Here is a 22,432-nt window from a genome sequence, read left to right as displayed (position 1 = left end):
TGCATGATACAATAAGAAAAAGGAATAAACAATATAAGCACTGGCAAGGGAGAAACAAAACTCTAAATTATTATAAATAATTGATTGTCTACAAAGAAAAATGAAAGGAATTACTAAGATTTGTCAGGGATGTTGTACATGTAGATGTGAAATCAGCATACAAAAATCAATTATTTATCTACACACCTGCAATGAATAATTTGAAAATGCAATTGAAAGATAGCACTTAAACTAAGAATAAAAACATAAGGTTACAGAATTAAATTTAACAAACACACAAACAGGTTTCAAGGATAAAATAGCATATTATCAAAAGACATTTTAGAGGCTTAAAAAATTGGAGTAACATACTATGTTCATGGATAGGGAAATTATCATAAAGATGAATTGAATACACTTACACTGAAAGTCCCAACAGTTTTCTTTTCCTTTTTAGAAACTCAATTGGCTAATTAAAAAATTTATTTAAAGGGGAAATGGCCAATGTTTGTAACAATATTCCAATATCAAAGAACAATGTACAGTGACATGTGCTACCAGATCTAAAGACTTTAAAAATAAAGCTGCAGTAATTAATACAATGCTGTATTAGTAAAGAGATATGCAACTAGACAAATTAAACAGAATAGAGAGGAATCAGAAAAAGATTCAAGCATATTCAGAAATCAGTGTAGACTAAGACAGGCATTGCAAGTCAGGGAGGAGATGTGAACAAGTTCAACCACGTGGAAGAAAGGAAAACGATTTGCATAGGCACAACAATTAAAAATGGGTAAGGACTTTCCTGTGAAAGGAATTTTTAAAAAATTTTAGAAGAGTAAAAAATTTAGTGTACCAATAATTTCTTAAGCAAAGGCAAAAAGTATAAAGCATAAAGGAAAATATTAAATAATTTACTACATTAAAATTTAAAATTGGAAGCCAGGCATGGTGGTGCACACCTGTAATCCCAGCTACTTGGGAGGCTGAGGCAGGAGGATCATGAGTTTGAGGCCAGCCTGGGCAAATTAGTGAGGCCCTGTCTCAAAATAAAATTTAAAAAGGGGGCTGGTAGCATAGCTCAGTGGTAGAGCACTTGCCTAGTATGTGAGAGGGCTTATGTTCAATCCTTAGTACTAAAAAATTTTTTTTAAAAAAGACTCTTTCTCAAAGGATACCGCAAAGTCAACAAGCTGGGGAAAGATATTCAGAACACATGTAACTCACACAGGACTTGTAAGTAATTTCTACAAACCGAAAATCAATACGAAAACACAGCCCCACAACAGGAAACAGAATTCCACAAAAGAGAAAATCTAAACGGCGCAGAAAGGCGTGAGCGCTCAGATGCATCCAGATGAACAGAGCAGATGTCCATTCACATCCAGTTACGGGGCGGAATTAGGAAGCCTGGGGAGGGTCAGAGCCCTGGGTCTGCTGCTGAGTACAGGGACCTCGGAAATCGATTGGAATTGCCTAGTAGAGTGGAGTCAGCACGCCCAGTAAAATCCAAAGCCGGGCTCCAGGAGACACTAAAAACATATATGCTAGGAAATATGTTCAAGAATGTTTGCGCAACACGGTAAGCAACAGAAGCAAACAAATTACAGAAGGGGAAGAGGAGGATGGGGAGAGGAGGAAGAGAAAGCAAGCAAGGTAGAGGGGAGGGAAAGAGGACAGGGGAAGGAGGAGAGGAAAGAGGATGAGGAGGAAGAAGAGAAGGAGGAGGAGAAGCAGCAGGACCAGGAAAGGAAGAAAGAAAAGAACAAAAAGAAAAAAGAAAGAGAGAGGGAGGGAGGGAGGAGGAGGGGGAGAGAGAGAGAAGGAAGGAAGAATTCTGATGTCCCTCCACAAAACACCGGCAGAGTAGGTTGGGGTGCGTTCTCACAGCAGATCCAGAGCAACACAAATGAACGGCACGTGGGGCATCTGCATATCCGTAAGGATGAATCTCCAGAGTACGACGTGGAAGCATCCATCACAGTACTTGGAAGCCAAGGAGCCATCAGGGTCAGAGCGGGTGGGGTGGCGCAGCGACTGACCACCAAGCGTGCGCGAGGCCCGCGTTCCATCGCCAGTGCCAGGGAGGAAAAATTGCATGATTCTCTTTATATAAAGTTCAAAAATAAGCAAAGCTAAACCTCATACCCTTGGGAAACCCCATATGCATGTGAGAGGCAAAACCCTTAGATCAAGCAGAGGAGGAACGTGAAGCCCTGGGGGGGTTGTCTCCCAGGAGGGCAGGAAGAAGACGCCAGAGAAGGAAAAGGGGCTTCGTCAATGTTCCTGATGTTCTGTGACAAGCTGGAGGGGGACACGCAGTGCCGGACTGTTCTTGGCTGGAAGCGTCGTGTCGTTCATGTGTTTGGTACAGCCCAAGGAAAAGCTTCTGAAATGTTCACAAAAGCTTCCGAGCATTCTAACAGAAATGCAGACTGGTAAGTCAGGAGGCCGTCCCCGTCCTGCAGCAGGATTGTGTCACTGGACATGGCCTCCTGGACAGCAGGGGTCACTGGTTCTCATAGTCAGGCCCCCCTCTCCTTGCTCCAGAGCTTCTCTGAGGCCTGTTCACCCAGAGGACAGCACTGAGCATGCTCAGGAGCAGGGGCACCTCCAAGATCAGGAGCAGGAGATGGACATTGATGGCCGGGGACCTGTGGGGAACATGGTAGCTGTGACTGCCTCCCCAGGGGGAGGCCCTGGTGCCCTGCACGTTTCCTCGGTCCTGTGTCCACTGGGATCCACATGAAGACCAGCCCTGGCCAAGGCAGTCCCACATAAAACACCACAGTACCCCGAGTGCATCCAAAAAGGGCTTCTGAACTTAGGATGTAGGAAGGGCATGGCCACAAGGAGGATGTGAGGAGAGCCCAGGTGTCTAGCAGGGACCTGTGTCCAGAAGAGGAACTTTTCTTTTTTCTTTTTTGCGGTGCTGGGGATTGAACCCAGGGCCTTGTGCATGTGAGGCAAGCACCCTACCAACTGAGCTATCTCCCCAGCTAAAAGAGGGATTTTTACCTCATCCACCACCTCTGGGGCTTACCCCCCTGGGGCGGGAATCTGTAACATGCTATGTGTTGGCGTCTGCTCCTCCATAGGAGCATCTGCCGCTGGAGAAGGGACTGTGTGTTTTATCCACAAGTGGCCATCGCTGTCCTCGTATGGGCACGGCACAGCTGTGGACTCCCAGCTGCTGATGGAATGAACCAGGCCCCCAGCTCAGCTCCACCTGCCTCAGAGGACGGGTTAGTGAAACAGGCCGACACTCTGACCAGGCACGGGGAGGTAGGCAGAGGGGAGAGAGGGCCGTGCCACCAAGCACCTGCGCCCTGCCAGCTGCCAGGTCCTGGGCTCCCTGGCAGCACATTCATGCTCTCTGCCTCTGCCTGGAGCGCTCCCTCCAGCTGCCGGTGCCTGGCTCCCAGCCCTGCAGGCCTCCACTCACGGGCCCTGGTCAGTGAGGCCTCCCCTGACCGTCCCGTGAGCACAGCAGCCCCACTCACCCCGGCCGAGGGACCAGTCCTCCTGCCCAGCTCCTCCTGCTCTGCTGCCTTTAGATACCGTCGGTGCCCACCTTTCACCGCCCGAGTCCACCAGCAGAACACAGCTCAGCCCACGCAGGACTGTCTGGGCAGCGGCCGCTGTGTGCCAATGCCAAGAAGAGCTCCCGGCACTTGGTGGGAGCCTCACAGTGAAGCTGGGGCCCCAAGGAGGGAGACCCGAGTGCCCCCCAGAGACCCTCAACACCGCCACCACCCAGAGGCACAGCCCTGCGTATCTGCCTTACCCAGGCTGTTGGTGGGGACTGGGGGTGTCCTCTCTGGTGGTGACGGGCCAGGTGTGTGTTGACAGGGACGTGGGAGGGCCCTGGGTGCTTGTGGGGCTCTCAGGGCTGGAGGCTGCGGTCAGGGCTAAGGGTGAAGCACAGGTCGGGGATGTGACCAGGGCTGCCCAAAGTGTGGGGTCCTGGGGTCAGAGCCCTTAACCTGGGGCTCTGCATGACTGCAGTGGTCAGCACCAGGAGCACCTCGCTGCCCCTCAGCGAGATCAGAGTGGGGAGTCTGTGACCCCCAGAAATGGCTTGTGACTGCTTGCATTTTTCTGAGGAGTCTATAGATGTGGTCAGATCCTCCATGAGATTGGTGAGTCCCCACAAGAAGAATGAGACCCATGGTTTAGAGGTGAGAGTCCCAGACTGGGGGGTCAGGCAGGCCGAGCCCAGCGCCACACCTGTGCCCATGACAGACAGCACAGCCTCCCTCCATGGAGTCAGTGAAGGAGCACGGGAGCAGGTCGGGTGCTGTGAGGAGCGAGGGAGGATGGCCAGGTGAAGCTCTGAGCGTCCTGGTGGGACAACCCCAGCCCCCAGTAGTGGCTACTGGCTTCCTGTTTCCCAATTCTTCCTTGGCCTGAGCCCTCTCTCGAAGCCTGGGGCAGGTCCAGCGTGGCCTCAGTGACCCAAACCAGGTTACACAGACTTCCAACCTGGGCCTGGCGCCAAGGGTCAGCAGGCCTCGGCCAACAGGATGTGACTTGCCCCCGACTGACCAGAGCCCTCCCGTGGAGAAGACCCCAGTCAGGGACGAGGACACCTTACCCTGGGCCCTGGCCATGGTGGAGGCCCTGGCTGCTGGAACCTGGGGTGTCACTCTCTGTGGCCAGGCTGGTGGACGGTGCTGCTGGTGTTTTGATTATGGTTGTCGAGGTCTTGGGAAGAGGGACACTTGTAGGTGTCTCTAGTGTTGCTGGTGGCAAAACTACAAATGAGACACAAGGGTCTGTCCTCCAACTCACCCGCCACTGGCTGACGCCTTTTTGATTTGATTTCATGCCAAATGCTCACTGGCGGAGGGGGCGGGTTGTGTCCCAAGACTGAAGTCTCCTCGGGACCCCAGGAGCATTTCTGAACTGGACACACGTCACCCCCAGTGGGCCCGATCTGTCCTGCTCTGAGGGCCTTGGCACTCCTGGGGGCTCAGGGTCGCCTCCCCATGCCCCATCTTGTCCCCCTCTGGTCACAGCCACATGTCACAGGGACGTCTAACTGCAAAGACAACTCGTCACTTGACTTGTCACTTGTCGGCGCTACCTCTGCACACGGCACCTGTACCATGAGGTTCCCTCTGCCCCTCTGCCCCATGCAAAGCTCTGCCTGTCCGATTCCCCAGGCCGAGCGTGGGAGCTCACTCTCTACTTTGCACACTCTACCCTCTGCTCCCTCCCTGGCAGCTCCTCCACAGGACTGGGCAGGCTGGCAGCTGCTCCCTGGCCCCCAGAGTCCCCTCCCCGGCTCTGAGCTGCTTCTTTCTGATTCTTGTCCCAGGCATTCCCATTGGAGACTCTACAAGAACCCTGAGGGGTGTGAGGGGCTCACCTGGGAGCACAGTGACCTTAACCCTGAAGCCAGGATCAAAGCCGTCATGCCACGGTGTGTCCACCTGGCACTCATAGGAGCCTGCGTCCTCCAGGGTGAGGTGCTCCATGGTCACCGTGAGGCTGAGGTTTGCAGGATGGTCGCTGATGGACACTCGGCCACTCCGCACCTCTCTCTCTGAGTCTGTGGTCTTCACAAGGTCATTACAGAGGAATGACTTTTTGCACCAGGATTTGGGCTTGTCCTTGTATTCCTCCTCATACCGACACTGCACGCTCAGGGATCCTCCCACGGTGCCCTCCACCTTGCTGGGACAGCTCAGGGGAGCACAGCCTGAAAACACACGTCCGGACCCCAGGCCCTCACAGGTGGCCCTGGGTCAGGGAGCCCTGGGCGGGTCCTGCAGGAGACCTCCCGCCTTCACCTCGCATCCCGCAGCCTCCACCAGATCAGCCCTCGCCCTGCCCTCCTGCTCCTCCACCCCAAGAGGCTGACACAGCAGCCCTCCCCTCAGCCCAGAGCGCCGCCTCTCACCAACCTCACCTCCTGCTTCCTGAGCCCAGGGCCGCAAACACCCTGAGCACCCCTCTCCTGGGACAGCCACCCCGCCCCGTGACTCTCCAGACCTGCAGGAGCAGCCATGATGGATCTGGTCTCAGCAGGAACGTGAGCCAGGGCAGAAGCAGGGTCGCAGACCACGTGGATGAGAACCTGAGCTCTTGGCCAGCGTGTGGGTGGACACGGCGAGGAGCACAGAGGCTCCTGAGGACCCGCCTGTCACCCTCTCACCTCGGTGGGCCCAGCTCTGGGGACCTCATTTCCAAGGAAACTCTTTGTGTTCCCAAGATTCACATCTGCATTTTCCCAAATGGCTCAGACACGAAGCTGGGGTTAGGTGAGCACCCCAAGGCTACCACCTCCAGGCAGAGGACCAGGCCTGCCCTGGACCAGGGCCCGAGCCCAGGGCCATCTGCATGTGACCTCCCTCTCGCCCTGGTGACCCTGTGATCAGGCCCAGGCGGGCAGGGGAGAAGGGGGACCCGGTGTCTTGCTCTCTACCTGGGATTGGGTTCTTTTGTTTATTTACCCTTTCGGGACCTGAGATCTGACCCGAGACTGTGGGACACCGTGGGCACAGCCAGGAGGGCCACGGCCTCCTCCTTGTCCTTCAGTGCCTGCTGCGCCTGGCACAGGGAGGCCCTAGGTAAATACTTCAGCCTGAGCCCAGGCCCTGCCCACTGTCACCCGACTCTGAGCACAGCTGCCCACGGCTGCCCAGTAGCACCTGTGTCCCTCTGCCAGGCCCAGTAGGACCCCTTCCCCAGCCTTGGTGTGAGGTTCCTGCAGAGAAGGCCTGTGACACTGTCACAGTGTGACATTCTCTGAGAAGCTCATAGCAGCTGCCAAGGTGAAGCCAAAGGGGCCTCAGATGAACCCGGCTTGTGCCTCCGCTCCGTCTGGCATCCTGTGTGCCCCCGGACAAGCACCTGGCCTCTCTGGGCCTCAAGGGCCAGCCACAAAGTGGCGGGTTATCATGCCCACCGCACATGGCATTTGGGGGTTCAGTGGAAGATCAGGAGCGGGACTGGGACCAGGGCCAGTGGAGAGGCCCGCCCAGCAGCCCCAGGCCCGGGTTCCACCAGCACCAGAGAAACCAAAGAGGGAGGAAGGAAAGAGGAAAGATGGACTGTGGCTGTCCACTGCCTGCAGGTAACGTCAGGGACGCACAGGAGACACTGCTGGTCACCTGCTCCTGACCAGGAACACAGGACTTCCATGTGGTGTGACGACACTCGACCAGGTAACTGTCCAGTGCCCGTGAGAAATGAGGAGGGAAAACAGGCACAGGTAGAAAACTAGGAGCCAAGAGGAGACGTCCTAGAAATTCTCTATGAATAAGCGTGTCCCCTGGATGAAAGAGTGATTTTCCAGAAAAAAAGGAATTGCTAAAAAGTATTCAGTATTAATACTGGAAAGTATTAAGTATTAATTGGAAAGTATTCAGTGATTAATAATAAATGTCAATTCCCAGCTCTCCATGAAGACGCTGTCCCTGGCCTGCTCCTGATGCTGTCCCCCCTCTCCCCTGTGCCCACCTCCCCTGTATCCACTCCCCTGTGTCCACCTCCCCTGTGTCCACCTCCCCTATTCCCACTTTCCCTGTGCCCACCTCTCCTGTGCCCATCACCCTGTCCCCACTCCCCTGTCCCCACCTCCCCTTTGCCCATCTCCCCTGTGCCCACCTCTCCTTGCTCTGGGCTGCTGGCTCCCCTCACTGGGGTCTTGGTCCTGGCCTCCTCCTCCCCCGTCACACCCAGTCCTGTCTCTCAGTCAAGAGAAAAAGAAAAGGAGAAGAGGAGGAAGAGGAGGAGGAGACTGTGGAGGAGGAGGAGGAAGAAAGAGGCCAAATCACAAATTCGAGGAAAAATCACCAGCATCTGTTCCAGTCTCTGCAAGTACATCTGTAAACTCGGAAGAAATGATTTATTTTCTGGGAAATACAAGTGAGCAATAAGAGAAAATAGAAGCATCCATAATAATGGGAGTTATGAAGAGTTCTCCCCCAAATGGCCAAAGCTGGGGCAGGTTGACCAGAGAGCTCTCTGAAACCTTCACGCCAGATGTGGCTCAGTGTAGAACCGTTTTCTGGCACGTGTGATGCTCGGGGCTCAGGCCCCTGTGCAGAAGGAAAACCCCATCAAGTTCACACAATCCCAATTCATTTACCTTTACCCAAAACAGAATTAGGGAAATGCCTGTGATTCTTTCATGAAGTCGTCATAATAAACTGAGACTAAATCTGGCCAAATCTCTCTGTGTGGGGGTGGGGTGGGAGGCAGAGGATGGGCACTAGGAATGGAATCCAGGGACACTCGACCACCAAGTCACATCCCCAGTCCTTCGGAAGATTTGAGCTTGAGACGGGGTCTCAGTAAGTTGCTGAGGCTGGTCTTGAACCTGCCACCACCCTGCCTTTGAGTCCCAAGCAGCTGCATTACAGGTGTGCCCCACCACCTGGGCCAAATCTCGTCCTGTAATTCAACAGCTTAATAGTTCAAGGAAGAAAGGAAATCAGCTCCGTAGATCAGGAGAAGCTCCGATCGCCTGTCACTGTGGGGGCTGGAGTGTGGCTCAGGGGGCCCTGGACTGTGCCCCCGGCCCGAGAAAGAGAGAGAGAGAGAGAGAGAGAGAGAGAGAGAGAGAGAGAGAGGCAAAGGAAAGGAAAAGTAACAAAGCTGTGTGAGGAGGTATGGGTGGGCCGCTTTTCCTGCCTCATAGGAAACACTGGTCACCGTCCCCTGAGGCAGGGCGGCAGATGACCACAGCCGTGCAACCTCATTGGCCTGGGCCAGACCTGGGCTGAAGGATAGACAGAGAAACAGGTGTCAGGAAGGAGCCAGACTCTCGGCCCACGCAGATGCCATGAAAGCCCAAGAAGACCCTGAGAACCAAGAGATGCTGGTCACAGGAGGACATCCGGTCCCAGTGGACACACAAAGCCACAGCTCCCCAGCAACGCTGAGTTTACGTTGCAACTATGACCAGAGAAAGCACGTGACTGGTAAGAAGAGCCACCAAAAGATTCAAATCTTCTAGCGCCGTGAGATAAGTGAAGTGAAACGACCCTGTCCTGGGACTCGGCCCAGGACGCAGCACCTGGTGGAGCCCTCTGTGAACCCGCTGGGACACCAGGGAGCAGGGCTGCTCCTGTGGGAAGACTTTCTCTCCAGTTCTGCCTGGAGTCTCCTCCCTGCCTGTGATGGGCTGACAGATCTGGCTCCATGAGAATGTTCTAGGCCAGACTAAGGGAAATGTCTAAACAGACTCCATTTTTCTCTGAGACTCCATGTTATGTAGGAAATAAGCTTCTCCCATGGGAACACCCCGCCTCTGTGCCCATCATCAGTTACTTGGTGTGACATGTTTAATAATATACAATGGCAACTCCTATGTAGTAAAGAATTGCTCTCTTTTGATTCCTGTTGCTCCTAAACAATGTACCATGTGAACAGTGATTGTGTGGATGTTAGCAACCATTCTTTAGTTTGTACCTAGGTGAGGGTCATTCTGACCCACTTCCCCCTCTGTCAATGATCTCATGATGTTAATGTGTAATTTCAAATCATAGAAACAGACACTTATGATTAATGTGATTTTGGGTATAAGAACCCCTACAACCCTGTGGTTGGGGCTGTTCTCCCAGTAGACATTTTTTGGGGCATGTGTGAGACAGTCAGCGGCCGGCTTAATAAAGACTCTCAAATTTGGACTTCTCAGTGGTGATCAGTCTGTTCTTAAGTTGCACCCCATAACATTTGGAGCCCCCAGCGAGATCCTCGCTGCCTGGTGGGTAACCACCGCTCACCACTGACCTGGAAACTCCTGTGGAGGGGAGAGGCCACAGCCTTGCTCCTAGGGGAAGGCCTCTGAGAGACATTCCTCAGCCCCGGGCTGCACGGTCTGTGGAGCCCCGCCCCAGGACTGAACTAAATTCTCCGAGAGTCACCTGTTTCTGCACCCCTGGGGGACCCGTAAGTCTGTTTCTGGCGGATCCGCATCTGGGGACTCTGAGGAAGGCTGGACGCAGCATTACTTCCCGAGTCCGGGACTTGCAAGACGTTGCTCAGTCCCTCTGGTCTGGAATCTGGAGTGGCCACTTGTCTGTGTCTTTGGTGTTTTATCTGTTCTGTGTTTGTTTGTCCTTATCCAACTATAAGGTTTTCTTAATGCTCTGTTTCATTCAGAGGCCAGTTTACAAGGGTTAACTCTCAATCTAATGGGTCTTAAAAAATAAGCTATAAGGTCTTTGTCCATCTGTTTATTTTGTGTATATGTACACTGGTGTATTGTCATATCTACATATATTTGGTACCAAAATTGACATGTGAGCTCATAAATTAAAATTTTAAAAAATGGATCCAAATGCTTTTGATTTATGTGATTTAAAAGGTTTTTAAATTGGGTAAACAAAAATACTTTCAAGTTACTAACACAGTTTTGTTTCCAGGTGGTCAAAAAAAAATAAAATGTTAATTTTATAAAATGCCTAATATCCATTGTTTCTAGGTTTTTCTTCAACAGGAAGGAAATGACTGATATGACTCAATACAATTCTCTGATATCTTAGCTTTTTTTAAAAAAATAACTAAATTAGATTTAACATATATAGGGTTTTTGTTGCCTTTAAGTGTAAGCATGGGTCAGTCTCCCTCACGTCAATCATGTACTCCCCTCCAGAGCATGTTAACTAATTTCCAGGAATTCCAGAAGAGAGCCGGTGACTACGGAACCCGCCGCGATGTCTTTTCTCTCTCTAAATTCTGTGAGAATGACCAACTTTCGAGGTCAGATGGCCCCCTCAGGGGAGCACCAAATTGTCTTGAACAATCTGATCAAATGTTTTATAGTCAAATTTGAAAAAAAAAATGGTTAAAAAAATTTATAACAATGTTTACTAATGCTTACATTAAAATGTAAACTGCTGCCAATTGGAACTTCCAACTATTGGAGTTGGTCCTCCAAAATGCCAGGCTAAAATTTTGATGGTTGCTATCCAGGAGACCAGAAAAACCGGTTTAGAACAAGACCCCAACCTGAGGGGGCTCTCCCAAGGAGACCAATGGAAGCAGCTCCCTTGCTGTCTCTTCTGGAAACTCCTTCAGGGAGGGATAAGGCATAACCTTTGTCTGTATTCTCTTAATTCTTTTTCATCTCTGATGAGAGGGACCACATCAGGATGGAGGCCAAAGACTTTTAAAAATTCCATTTTTTGAGTTCATAATTTCAATCTGGTGCACCTAAGTTAATTTTTTTCAGACCTACTTTATCCAACTATAAGGTTTTCTTAATGCTCTGTTTCATTCAGAGGCCAGTTTACAAGGGTTAACTCTCAATCTAATGGGTCTTAAAAAATAAGCTATAAGGTCTTTGTCCATCTGTTTATTTTGTGTATATGTACACTGGTGTATTGTCATATCTACATATATTTGGTACCAAAATTGACATGTGAGCTCATAAATTAAAATTTTAAAAAATGGATCCAAATGCTTTTGATTTATGTGATTTAAAAGGTTTTTAAATTGGGTAAACAAAAATACTTTCAAGTTACTAACACAGTTTTGTTTCCAGGTGGTCAAAAAAAATAAAATGTTAATTTTATAAAATGCCTAATATCCATTGTTTCTAGGTTTTTCTTCAACAGGAAGGAAATGACTGATATGACTCAATACAATTCTCTGATATCTTAGCTTTTTTTAAAAAAATAACTAAATTAGATTTAACATATATAGGGTTGATCATGGATGTGTTTGTTAGAGACATCTGATTGGTTTAAAAAGTTAAAATGTTAACTGTTAAATATAACATCAAGTACTCTTAACTCCTTAAATTCCACAGGGTAACATACTTAAAACATGTTTGGTGTTTTCATAAATTGGTAAATAAAAAAGGGTTTAAATTTACTTTATGTTATCACTAAAAACATAATTACTAAAGTCTTAACAGGTATTATTCTATACAAAGGGTCCAAAAGTTTCAACTATATTTAATAGAGTTCTATAAGTAACAAAGTATTTCATCAGATTAAAATGGAGTAATTTATCTGAATTCAGAAATTTATAAGTGTTATTCCAAAATATAAATTTTAAAAAAAGGGGATCAACAGATTAAAACATTACAAGGTTTTAGATATAAAAATATATTTAGTGAAAAATGTCTCTAGGTAAAAATGTCTTTATGTGATAAAATAAAGCTGTAATACAGCTAAATAAACAGCAAGAGGGTCTAATTAAGAGATTAAAAATGTTAATTAAGAGTAAATTTTAAAAGGTTTACGTGTATATGTAAGTAACAAAATGGTTAAAACTATTCAAGGATTTTCCTAAGGTCAAATATAAATGTACTTATATAAACCAAATTTCAGTCTATATGCTAAAATGGCCAATAATTCTGAAAGCATTAATTTACTCTTAACATTGTATCTGTTATGTTTTTATTCTCTAGAGCAACTAGTCTTAAAAATTGGAGGTTTGTACAACTCTGGTTAAACAGCAACTGTTATAGTGTTGTACTACATTACAAAGTCTAAATTTTCTTTAAAAGTTAAACATGGTTAATATAAAAACATCAATGTAATTATGATTCTATTATTCTTATTCATATATTAAATGTATTCATATCTTCCAGGTATACAAGTCTTTAAAAGGTTTAAAAGAACATTTTATCAAGCTGGTGTTCTCCACCTAAAGTTGTAATGGTAAATTTAAATTTATCAAAATAAGGAATTTTATTGGGGATTTATTTATATCATTTAGTTTTCTGTAACTGGACCTGAACCTTATGTTACCTTCCGCACTGGGATAAAAATGTAAATGTATTTCTAAAAGATAATGAGAGCCTGATATATTTAAAAGCTAATATCAGGAAACAGGAAAACATTTTGCCACTTTACTACACAAAAGGAAAGTTAAAAGCTCTCTCAGCTTTCTTTGGTTCATGTTTTAGATGTAATATCATATTGTGTTAACTAACATTCAAATAGACTTGGAAAAAATATATGTAAACTTTATAAAGTGATATTTAAAAAGATAAATGTCAGCTTCAGAACTAGGACTGCTTTACCTAAGATTTATGAAGAGCCCTGCCTTACCTGAGATAAGGCTCTGCTTCCCACTTTACTACATGTTACAATGGCTCCAAAATAAGTCAGACTTCAGTTCACTTAAAGTTATATTCAAAAGATTGATTTTTTGTTGTAAAATTACTGTAATCTCAAACAGGGAATATAATATATAGCTCAGTCAAAATTCAAGACAGCTATTACACAACTAGATATGTTTTTACTGTCATTAATTCCATTTTGTATTTTCCTTGTAAACTCTGTAACTGTTGACTGATTAATGTTTTACAGAGGTACTGCTTCAAGAACAATCTAAATTAATTTGTGATAATAAGCCATCACCTATAGGACAGATAATATAGACCCCAGTTTAATAAAAGTGGATAAATGACTATAAAGTCATAGACATTAAAGTTAAAACCCAGTACTCTTACTGTATAACTGGTGAAACTGACTTGCTGGATGTTTAAGATCAAAACCTAAAGATTGAGATTAAAATAAAGGGGTCAAGAGAATCAATATTTGGTTCTTGCCCTCGGAGTCAGCCTAAACCCGGGGAACAAGAGAACTTCTCTAAGGAGCTTTGCAACTCTGGGTCACACAACCTTCTGATCAGGGAGACTGAAGTGACCACTAGAGGATGAGAAGTCAATCAGTGCACCTGCTGCAGAGGAGGGTCCTTGGGAAAGGGAGACAACCCTAATGCTTCCAAAGGAAGCCACCTCCTCAAGGAGACCCTACCAGGTGAATGGCACTAAAGGAGCTAAGAAGCTGTTCTCAAGTTCCCCAAGAGTGATCCCTGTGGGAACTCAGCTGACTCTTAACAGCAGATAGGAACAAGGTCAATTTGACAAGCTTGGTCTTAAACATCTAGCAAAACAGTTAAAACCAAAACACAGTCATTCCTGGACATTTTAAAAATAAAACAATAGTTATTTTCATCTAACTTAAGATGTACACTTGTGTTAGCCCCCAAAATAAATAAAACTGGAGGTAACAAAAAAGATTCTTAGACAAAAATGCCTGATAATTATCAAAAGAAACTGCCAGAGTTATAAATTTTTAGTCAGTTTAAGTCCTACAGATCTTTCTAACCTCCAATACAGGTAGACTTAATCAATGTTTGCTAGTATGATTCTCTAGCCCTGAGTAACAAAAATAAAGGGATCTCTACTAAACAAAAAGATCATGCCAGTAAAAAGATATTTTACAAAAATCAGATGACATTGAGTAACTTAACTAAATGTTGTGCTTACATTCCTGATAACTCCAACAGTGTTAAAGATTTACAATTAAGGCCTTATCCTCTCCAGTCTTGTTAGACTTTGTTAGGCCTTTTTATGGGAACAACCTCTCAGCTCTTCCACCTCCTGGTACTTTTACCCCTAGAAAGGAACTTTTTACTGCTTGCCCCACCTCACATCGCCCCCTCTCAGCTCAAAGCAGTAAGAGCGGTCATCAATCACCCTTTTTCCTTATAGCAGTAAAAAGTCCCTAAAATTAGAGGGGTAATAATAAAAATTTTAAAAGACAGTCACTATAGATAGGTAAATTGGGTTATATCACAAAAATAAGGGCCAGTTTGGGTCAGACCTCTGAGCGATTAAAATATTAATGCTTCCAGAGCCCTTCCTCCCCCTTACCAAGAACCTGCTCCTGTTCTAACCTGTTGTTAAGTCTCTCCAACAGGTTCAACTTATGAGAGAACCAGCCCCAAAAGACCACTGGTTTCCAACACCCATTTCAGTCAGAAGACTATGTCTACATCAAATTGTTCCAGAAAGGACTAACACCCAGCTGAAATGGTAGGGACCTTACTCACAACATGGACTCATCACATCTGAGTCAAGACAACAGAAAAATGGACAGCTTTCAGAGACCCCCAACCACCATCTAAAGATAAGACTGAAAAAATATTAAACACGTTTTTTCTCTTGCTTGAACTGTCAGGAATAACTCCATGCTTAGCCCTTCAACTTTTTGAGATTACCAAATGGGATAAATTCTGTGTTACTGTTCACATTATTCCCTAGGTGTACTATTATGATAAAGAGGATAGAAGAAAACATATAGGACTAATATCTAAACAAGCGGCCCCTGTCTTAGTTCCACTGCTAGTGGGAATAGGTATAGTGGGCTCTGCAGCTGTAGGAACTACTGCCCTGATTAATGGAAACCAGAATTTCAAAACTTTAAGTAGACAAATAGATTTGGACTTAAATATGTTAGAGATAGAATCCAGTCTGTGAGCTAATGGTGTTGCACACTCACTATAATCACCTATACACTACTAATAAATCAATGATTTGATTATGTACAAAAAACCAGTGGGGAATGTGATGGGCTGACAGATTTGGCTCCATGAGAATGTTCTAGGCCAGACTCTAAGGGAAATGACTAAACAGATTCCATTTTGCTCTGAGACTCCATGTTATGTAGGAAATAAGCTTCTCCCATGGGAACACCCCGCCTCTGTGCCCATCATCAGTTACTTGGTGTGACATGTTTAATAATATACAATGGCAACTCCTATGTAGTAAAGAATTGCTCTCTTTTGATTCCTGTTGCTCCTAAACAATGTACCATGTGAACAGTGATTGTGTGGATGTTAGCAACCATTCTTTAGTTTGTACCTAGGTAAGGGTCATTCTGACCCACTTCCCCCTCTGTCGATCATCTCATGATGTTAATGTGTAATTTCAAATCATAGCAACAGACACTTATGATTAATGTGATTTTGGGTATAAGAACCCCTACAACCCTGTGGTCAGGGCTATTCTCCCAGTAGACATTTTTTGGGACATTGTGTGAGACAGTCAGCCGGCTGGCTTAATAAAGACTCTCAAATTTGGACTTCTCAGTGGTGATCAATCTGTTCTTAAGTTGCGCCCCATAACACTGCCCTCCCCTCGGTCTCCCCCTCCCTGCCCGCTGCCCTTCTCCTGTCCCCACCTCCCCTCCTGGGGGTCACTGAGCCCCTGGGCCCCCACACAGGACTCTTCCCACTCAGCCTCAGCCTCAGCTGCCCTGGCTGAACCTGCCTGTCCTGTGACAGAGACCTTCTCCTCTCAGTCCCCACCCTTCCTCTGCACCCCACACTTGTGAACCGGGAGGGCCTCCCCAGCACAGGCCCCCAGGTGCACTCTGGGTGGCCTCTCCGCCCTGGGCCAGGCTGCCTCCCCCCTCCTCTCCTGTCCTGACTCCTCAGTCCTCTCTCAGCACCCCTCCTGCCTGGCCACCCTTCCCCTGGGCTGGTCCAAGCTCAGGGGGCTCAGAGGAGGGAGCCCCGGCCCTCCTTCTCAGGGGTGTGGGACTTGGTCAGTCCATCTTACATGGCGGATGCAGTGCAGCCCATTCTGCTCCTGGGGCTCCTCAGGGGACGCCTCCTGGCCACCCTCCTGCCTCCCCTCCCTGCAGCAGACCCTCCCTGGGCAGAGGGCCCCTCACCTGGGAGCCAGAGGAGCAGCAGGGCCAAAGCTGGCCAGGCAGCCGGGCCTCCGGGGCTCATTTCTCCCGCACAGCTGTCACGGGGAAGCGCCAGGCCCCGCTGGCCCCAGGCTTCAGCCCCCGGGGAGTCAGCCTCCAAGGTCCCACTTCTGCTTTTCTCTGTGCCGCTGAATCCTCGCTGATCCTCTTCAGTTCTGTTCCTGGGGAAAATGGAGAAGCTGCGGGACCAAGCAAGCCTGAGGCCGCCCTGTGAGCCCCACGTCCTGTGAACGCCGGGGAGGGGGTGCAGCAGGATGGGACCCGCCACGGCCCCCAAGCTGGCAGGACCGCCCTCACCCTCAGGCCTGCAGGGCCACGCTTCCTTCTGGCCCCGTCCCTCCTCCTTTCCTTGTGGTCAGGATGGCACCAGGGGGAGGGGCCCGCGGAGCCTGCGTCCATAGCTCTGGGCAGTGCCCTGCGGGAGGCCAACCTAGAACCTGCCCTTCCAGGAGCCCAGCTCTAGGCCTGACCCCAAGATGGCACAGTGGCCCTACAACCCCTGAATCGTCCCTGGTCCACAGGCTGTGAGCTTCCCTTCCTCCCACGTAGCCCCTGTGGCCCTGAGCGAGGGTCCAGCAAGGCTGCATGGACCCCCCCACACACACACCTGCCTGTGATACGTGTCCCCAGCTGGCACAGGTGGCCGTGTGAGCACAGGCCGCTCTGATCCTGATGTGCTCACCCAGCAGCTGGAGCTTACTGAAGTCAGCACCCCCCACAGGGAGCCCCACCAGCTCTGAGGTCCCCAGAGTGCCCTTCCTGGGGCTCCCTGGGAGCTTCACCTTCCTCCATCCCCCTGACCTCAAGAGAACCCGCCCAGGAGAATTGCCAGTTCTATTGCTGGAAGGTTTGAGGAGAGCCTGGCAGCCCTGGGGAAATTGCCTAACAGCCAGGCAAGGTGACATGCTCCTTGGTCCCAGCTACTCGGGAGGCTGAGTTAGGAGGATCACTTGGGCCCTGGAATCCAAGGCCAGCCAGAGCCTCATAGCTAGGCTATATCTCAAGAAAAGAAAACAAATTCTGAGGCAAAGCTGTAACAGATTAACTAAAGCCCAGTGAGACCCAACACTGCTGAGGAGAGGCCCAGGCTGTGATCCAGTGCCCTGTTGGCCTCCTTGAGGTGACATGAGAGTGTAGGAGAGGTGCCACATTCAGTAGTTTGATCACTGTATTTAGTGGCCTGATCTTGGGAACGTTTCGAACATATATAGGCATATATACACAATATATAAACACGTACTGGGCACGGAACCCATCTCTGCTCTTTTTTTTTGTGGGGGGGGGGATAGCTTCTCACTAAGTTGCTGAGGTTGGCATTGAACTTCCAATTCTCCTGCCTTGGTCTCAAAAGTCGCTGGGATTCCAGGCCTGCCCACCATGCCTGGCACAAGAAGTACATGTTTCAGTTCCACCATGGTCCCAAAGACATTGCTGGGGGGTCGAGTGTCCAGAACACACAAAGAAGCAGAAGACTGGGTGCTCGGGTGGCTCATCCACTTGAGCAGAACCTGTGGCTTCTGCTGAAGGTCAATCACAACAGGTCCAATGTGGGGACTAGTCCCGCGATGGCTGTGAAAACACCCCAAAGCGTTGCTCCCTGAATCAGGACAGCCTCCCTCCAGGCAGGCGTCTCCAGTAGGAGACTTGGACGGTGAGAGAAGGGCTTTGCAGATCGCCCACGCCACATGGTTCTCCATAAGGACGGGGAGAAACATCAGGACCACCGGAAGGAGGAACAGGTCCAGGGCCCGATCCTCGCCATGGCCGGCGGGCCTCTTCCCCACTGCTGACCCCAGACCCTCAGGACGACACAGATGATGCAAAGCGACCTCAAACCAGGGAGGCGGCACCTTCCCACAGCTCCCCGGGCCCGGTGCTGGACCCGATGCAGGGGAAGGGAGACGAACCCGAGGACCCCAGGGCTGAGCCCCCTTTCCAGGGCGAGGGGGCATCCGCAGCCACGGAGCCTCTGGCCCCAGTCTTCCCAGGGTGGACGCACACCCTGCAGCCAGGCAGGGAGCTGCTGGCGGTGGTGAGTGGGAGCCACTGAGTCCTGCAGGCTGGAGGGTCCCCAGGAGAGGTCTGGCGAGGACAAGCTGGGGAGGCTGTCGGCAGAGCTCCGCCCCCAAGGCAGCAGTCAGAGCCCCAGCCCACACAGGGCCACGCTTCCCCTCCCGTCTGCCACTTCCTCCCCTGAGTGTGAAGGCCGAGGGGGCCTCAGGGAGGACGTTGACGCGTGGGTGGCCGTCCAGTGCAGCCAGAGCCCAGGCACCAGGCCCTGAGAAGCAGGAAGCAGGTTGTAGTGCTTCTGCTGTGGCCAGGTGCACGCAACTAGGGCTCTCACACCTGCAAGATGCAGACAGACAGACAGACCAAGTCTGCAGGACACAGTGCTGGAGAGCGGCCACAGTGTGGACAGCCTGAGGACAGAGGGCTCTGGTCTCTCTTCCCAAGGGGATGGGCAAGACCAGCAGGGGTGGCCCGACCCCACCCACCCTCCTGCCCATCTCTGGGGTGCAGCTCAGTGTTAGAGCCTGCCTGGCACAGCAAGGCCCTGGTTCACCCTGAGTACTGCAAGACCAGACCAGAAACCAAAGGGAGAGACCGTGTCTGGGAATCAGCCCTGGCCTGGTGGACCCTTAAGGGCCTGGTCACCTTGAACCTGGGTTCCAGTACACCCCTCAGTCCCCAAGCTCAGTCCACACCTGTGAGTCATGGTGGCCATAGCATGTCCCCCTCCTGTCCTGGGCGTGCTGTGGTCATGATGGACGGAGAGGAAGAGGAAGCTGCAGAGCACCAGAGACCCAGGACCCTGGCCATGCCAAGGCTTCCTGCCCGTGGGGCCCCTGTTCCACATAGCCCTGTCCCCTCACTCCACAGAGGAGCCAGGAAGGAGACCTGGCCCAGCAGGCTGGGCCTGCCAAGCTCAGCAGGGGCTCCCAGGGCCAGCCCAGGAAGGGACCAGCACCTAGGACCCGGCTCCCCCTGCACAGAGGGCTCTGGCTTCCCCATGTCACGCTGCAGAGTTGGGGACCTGCCCAGTGGATGCTGGTTGGCCGGAAGGGGACGGGGTGTGTGGAGGCTCCTTCTTGCCTTTCCTCATCTCCAGCCTCCCCGCGTCCCCCTCACTCCCCAGGGCTCACACAGCCACCTTCTCAGGAGACACCTCTGCCTCAGGGCCACCCTCCACGTCCCTGTCCCTGGCTGTGCTCGTTTCTGCCTTTGATCACCTTCACCTGTGTGCCCTGCTCCAGGTAAGACTGTAAGACTTCAGGAAAGCAAGACCGCAAAGGTCCCACAGCCTCAGGCTCATCCAGGAATTGGAGAGAGGGGCCAGGGCCACTGCATAGCCAGCAGGGCGGGGGACCCAGAATTGGGCTGTAATGTCTGCATGGAGAAAGGACCTGAAAATTCACGTGCTGTCCAAATGTGGTCAAGGATCTCTGTCCCCAGGCTGACCTGAGGCGACTTGGACCAGCAGAGAGGGCAGAGCACAAGCAGACCATGGAACACTGAGGGGGAGAGGCCCAGGCTCTGATCCAATGCCCTGGGCCCTGGATCAATGTCCACTCTAACACCCTGGGCGGCTGGACCCCTGGGGACATCTGCCACATCTAGAGACATTTTTGGTGGTCACACCCAGGGTGGTGGTGCTACTCTGGGCATCCAGTGGGTCTGATGGATGCTGCTTAGCGTCCTCCAAGGCACAGCCCCCACCACAAAGAAGGACCCTCCCAGAATGTGTGGTGCTCAGGCTGAGGACACTATCCGGAGCCCGACCGACCGCAGCCAACGGCTCCCTCACACCACGTGGCGATGCCATGGACCGGATGGGACCCTCCTCCTGGGAGCAGGAATCTGCCCCCTGCCCCCTGTTTTGTGCAGGGCTGTGAGGTACAGGGATGAAGGCGGTGGCCGCCGGGTCCAGTCCGGGAATGGCGGGACAGAAGGGTGCAGAGTGTAGAGCTCGTGAACAGTCACAGACGCAGCCCTGCTGGGGATCCCAGGTCCAGGACTTGGCTGGAGCTGATAGAGCCAGCCCCTGCCCCACTGGACAGAAGGGTGCGGCTCGGGATTGTGCAGTGCAGCCACATGAGACTTCCAGTTCAGCCCTAGGATCTGATCTGGCAAAGGAGGGCGGCGACCGGGGCTCACTCACCATGCTGTCAGGACGGACTATCCTGGGAGTGGCAGCCGGAGCTGTCCATCTTCTCTTGCTCCAGTAGTGACCTCAGGGGAGCTTATTCATCCAGGGTGGGCTCTGACCCTGATGGGTCCCCAGTGCTTCTCCTTGCACACAACTGGGCTGGTTCACACTGTGACCCCTGACCGGGTCCCCCGGGGCCCATCTTGGTGCTGAGTCTTCAGCCAGGGTACACAGCCCTGAGGCGGAAGCTGTGTCTTCTGGTCCTCCTGCCCCAGATCTAGATGTGGTGGGGGGGCACCCACAGTCGTGGGTGCTGGGAGATGAGTAGAAGAGTGATCGGCTGGGACCTCTCTTCAACAGGCTCAGTCCTCCAACGGTAGTTGAGCCTTTCCTACTCAGGTTAGGAAAGAAAGCAAGAGAAGGATTCCTGGAACCCAGGGATGCACCTGATCCTTAGCGTCACCTGCGACCTCTTCTTGCCTGGATGGAGGCCTGCAAGGCTCTGTGGGGAGCGCCTGCCACTCCTTTGCTCAGGGGTTTCCTCCAGGTGCCCACACACCACCTCCGTTCATTTCTGATCCTGCTTACATGCTTCATGGCGTCCTTCTCCTCCGACTTGTGCTTCATAATGTCTGTGTGCATTCCTTCCATTTCTCCCCCTTCCCTCTCCCCTCCCCCTCCCTCTCCTCCTCCCCCTCTTCCCCCTCCCCCTCCTCCAGGCTGAGACTTGAACCCAGAGCCATATTTATTCCTAGCTGGACTTGAATGTCACAATCGGGTCTTGACATCGGGCCAGCTCTCTTTAAGTGTGTGCTGTTACAGAAAAGGACGAGGGGACACAGGATGGGGGCTGGAAGACCTGGAGGTAGCCACGAGTGTGGCTCTCGAATCTCGGGTGTTGGCAAGTTCATCATCGTTCCTTGGAACTGAAACTGATGGGCAGCCTCTGGTTTCCCTTTTTCTGAAGAAGCAAACAAGGTCTAGCCCTTAAGTAGAAAAGTGAACTAGAACATTACCCAACATGATGTCATGAACTGTCAATTAATTTCCAAACTTGAGCTAGTTCAAAATCCCACAGCCCTGGAATGGAGGGTATATTGGGTACACATTGAGGAAAGAAGGAAGGGTCAGGCTAGGCTGCCCACGTTCTTCAGTATTAATCCTGACTGTCCTGCTCTCAAGATGCCGACACCAGTACCACTCTGCATGCAGAAGGGACTCATCGGACTTTGCGGGGGAGTCCTGGATACTGTTCTGAACTGACAGGGTTACCAACAGGCTCAATGTCTCGCTTTGGTCCACTGGTCTGAATGGAGGCTTGTGGAGATCAGTGAGCATGGAGTTTGACCCAGGCCTGTCTCGTAGTGGACACAGTGGGCCCCTGACCTGTCTTAGTTCATGAATGCCAGACTTCATAATTGAATAGACAGACTCAGTAAATGGGAGAATGGGCACACTGCCTTCAGGAGTCGAGGGATGTGGGTAGTCACGGGAGTGAAGGGCAAGGGGAGGTCACGGGACTACCTCTTTGTGTGCACACAGCAATGCCCTGTTGCTGGTGGGATGGAGGACTCCAGGGGCTCAGAGGTGTTGACGTGGGTCCAAGGCTAAGCAGGCAGGTGGGTAGGTGGTGCTGAGTGTAGTGGTACTTCAAGGAGTACCTACCTATGAGGTGCACTCCAGGAGGACAAGGAACACGCACAAGAAAAGGTGCTCACGAATCTTCTAGACAGAGTATTCTTTTTTAATTTTTAATGTTTTAATTTGTTCTCATTAGTTATACATGACAGTAGAGTGCATTTAAGCATTTTGATAAATCATACATAAA

At 50.4% G+C, this 22,432-nt stretch overlaps 1 protein-coding gene across 1 annotated transcript; it reads right to left on the bottom strand.

Annotated features, from left to right (window-relative positions):
- Positions 1–1,040: 1,040 nt before the first annotated feature.
- Positions 1,041–16,763, bottom strand: Cd300c (CD300c molecule). The gene is made up of 4 exons (XM_047542632.1): positions 16,419–16,763; positions 5,354–5,686; positions 3,767–3,890; positions 1,041–2,633 (listed from the first exon to the last, which is right to left on the bottom strand). Exons 1-4 carry the CDS (start codon positions 16,477–16,479, stop codon positions 2,489–2,491), a joined length of 663 nt encoding a protein of 220 aa, XP_047398588.1. The 5' UTR covers positions 16,480–16,763; the 3' UTR covers positions 1,041–2,488.
- Positions 16,764–22,432: the final 5,669 nt, after the last annotated feature.

The sequence above is a fragment of the Sciurus carolinensis genome, chromosome 3 (genome assembly GCF_902686445.1).
Source record: "Sciurus carolinensis chromosome 3, mSciCar1.2, whole genome shotgun sequence".
Lineage (NCBI taxonomy): Eukaryota > Metazoa > Chordata > Mammalia > Rodentia > Sciuridae > Sciurus > Sciurus carolinensis.
This window is presented reverse-complemented; position numbering and strand designations above follow the sequence as displayed.

What these genes read in the sequence shown, in the direction of transcription:
- Cd300c (XM_047542632.1), bottom strand. Translation starts at nt 16,479, where the DNA reads ATGAGCCCCGGAGGCCCGGCTGCCTGGCCAGCTTTGGCCCTGCTGCTC. An exon ending in GCTGCTCCTCTGGCTCCCAG is followed by an intron (nt 5,687 to 16,418) that starts GTGAGGGGCCCT and finishes GTGTGTTTTCAG; the next exon opens with GCTGTGCTCCCCTGAGCTGT. An exon ending in TAAGGTCACTGTGCTCCCAG is followed by an intron (nt 3,891 to 5,353) that starts GTGAGCCCCTCA and finishes CTTCACCCTTAG; the next exon opens with CCCTGACCGCAGCCTCCAGC.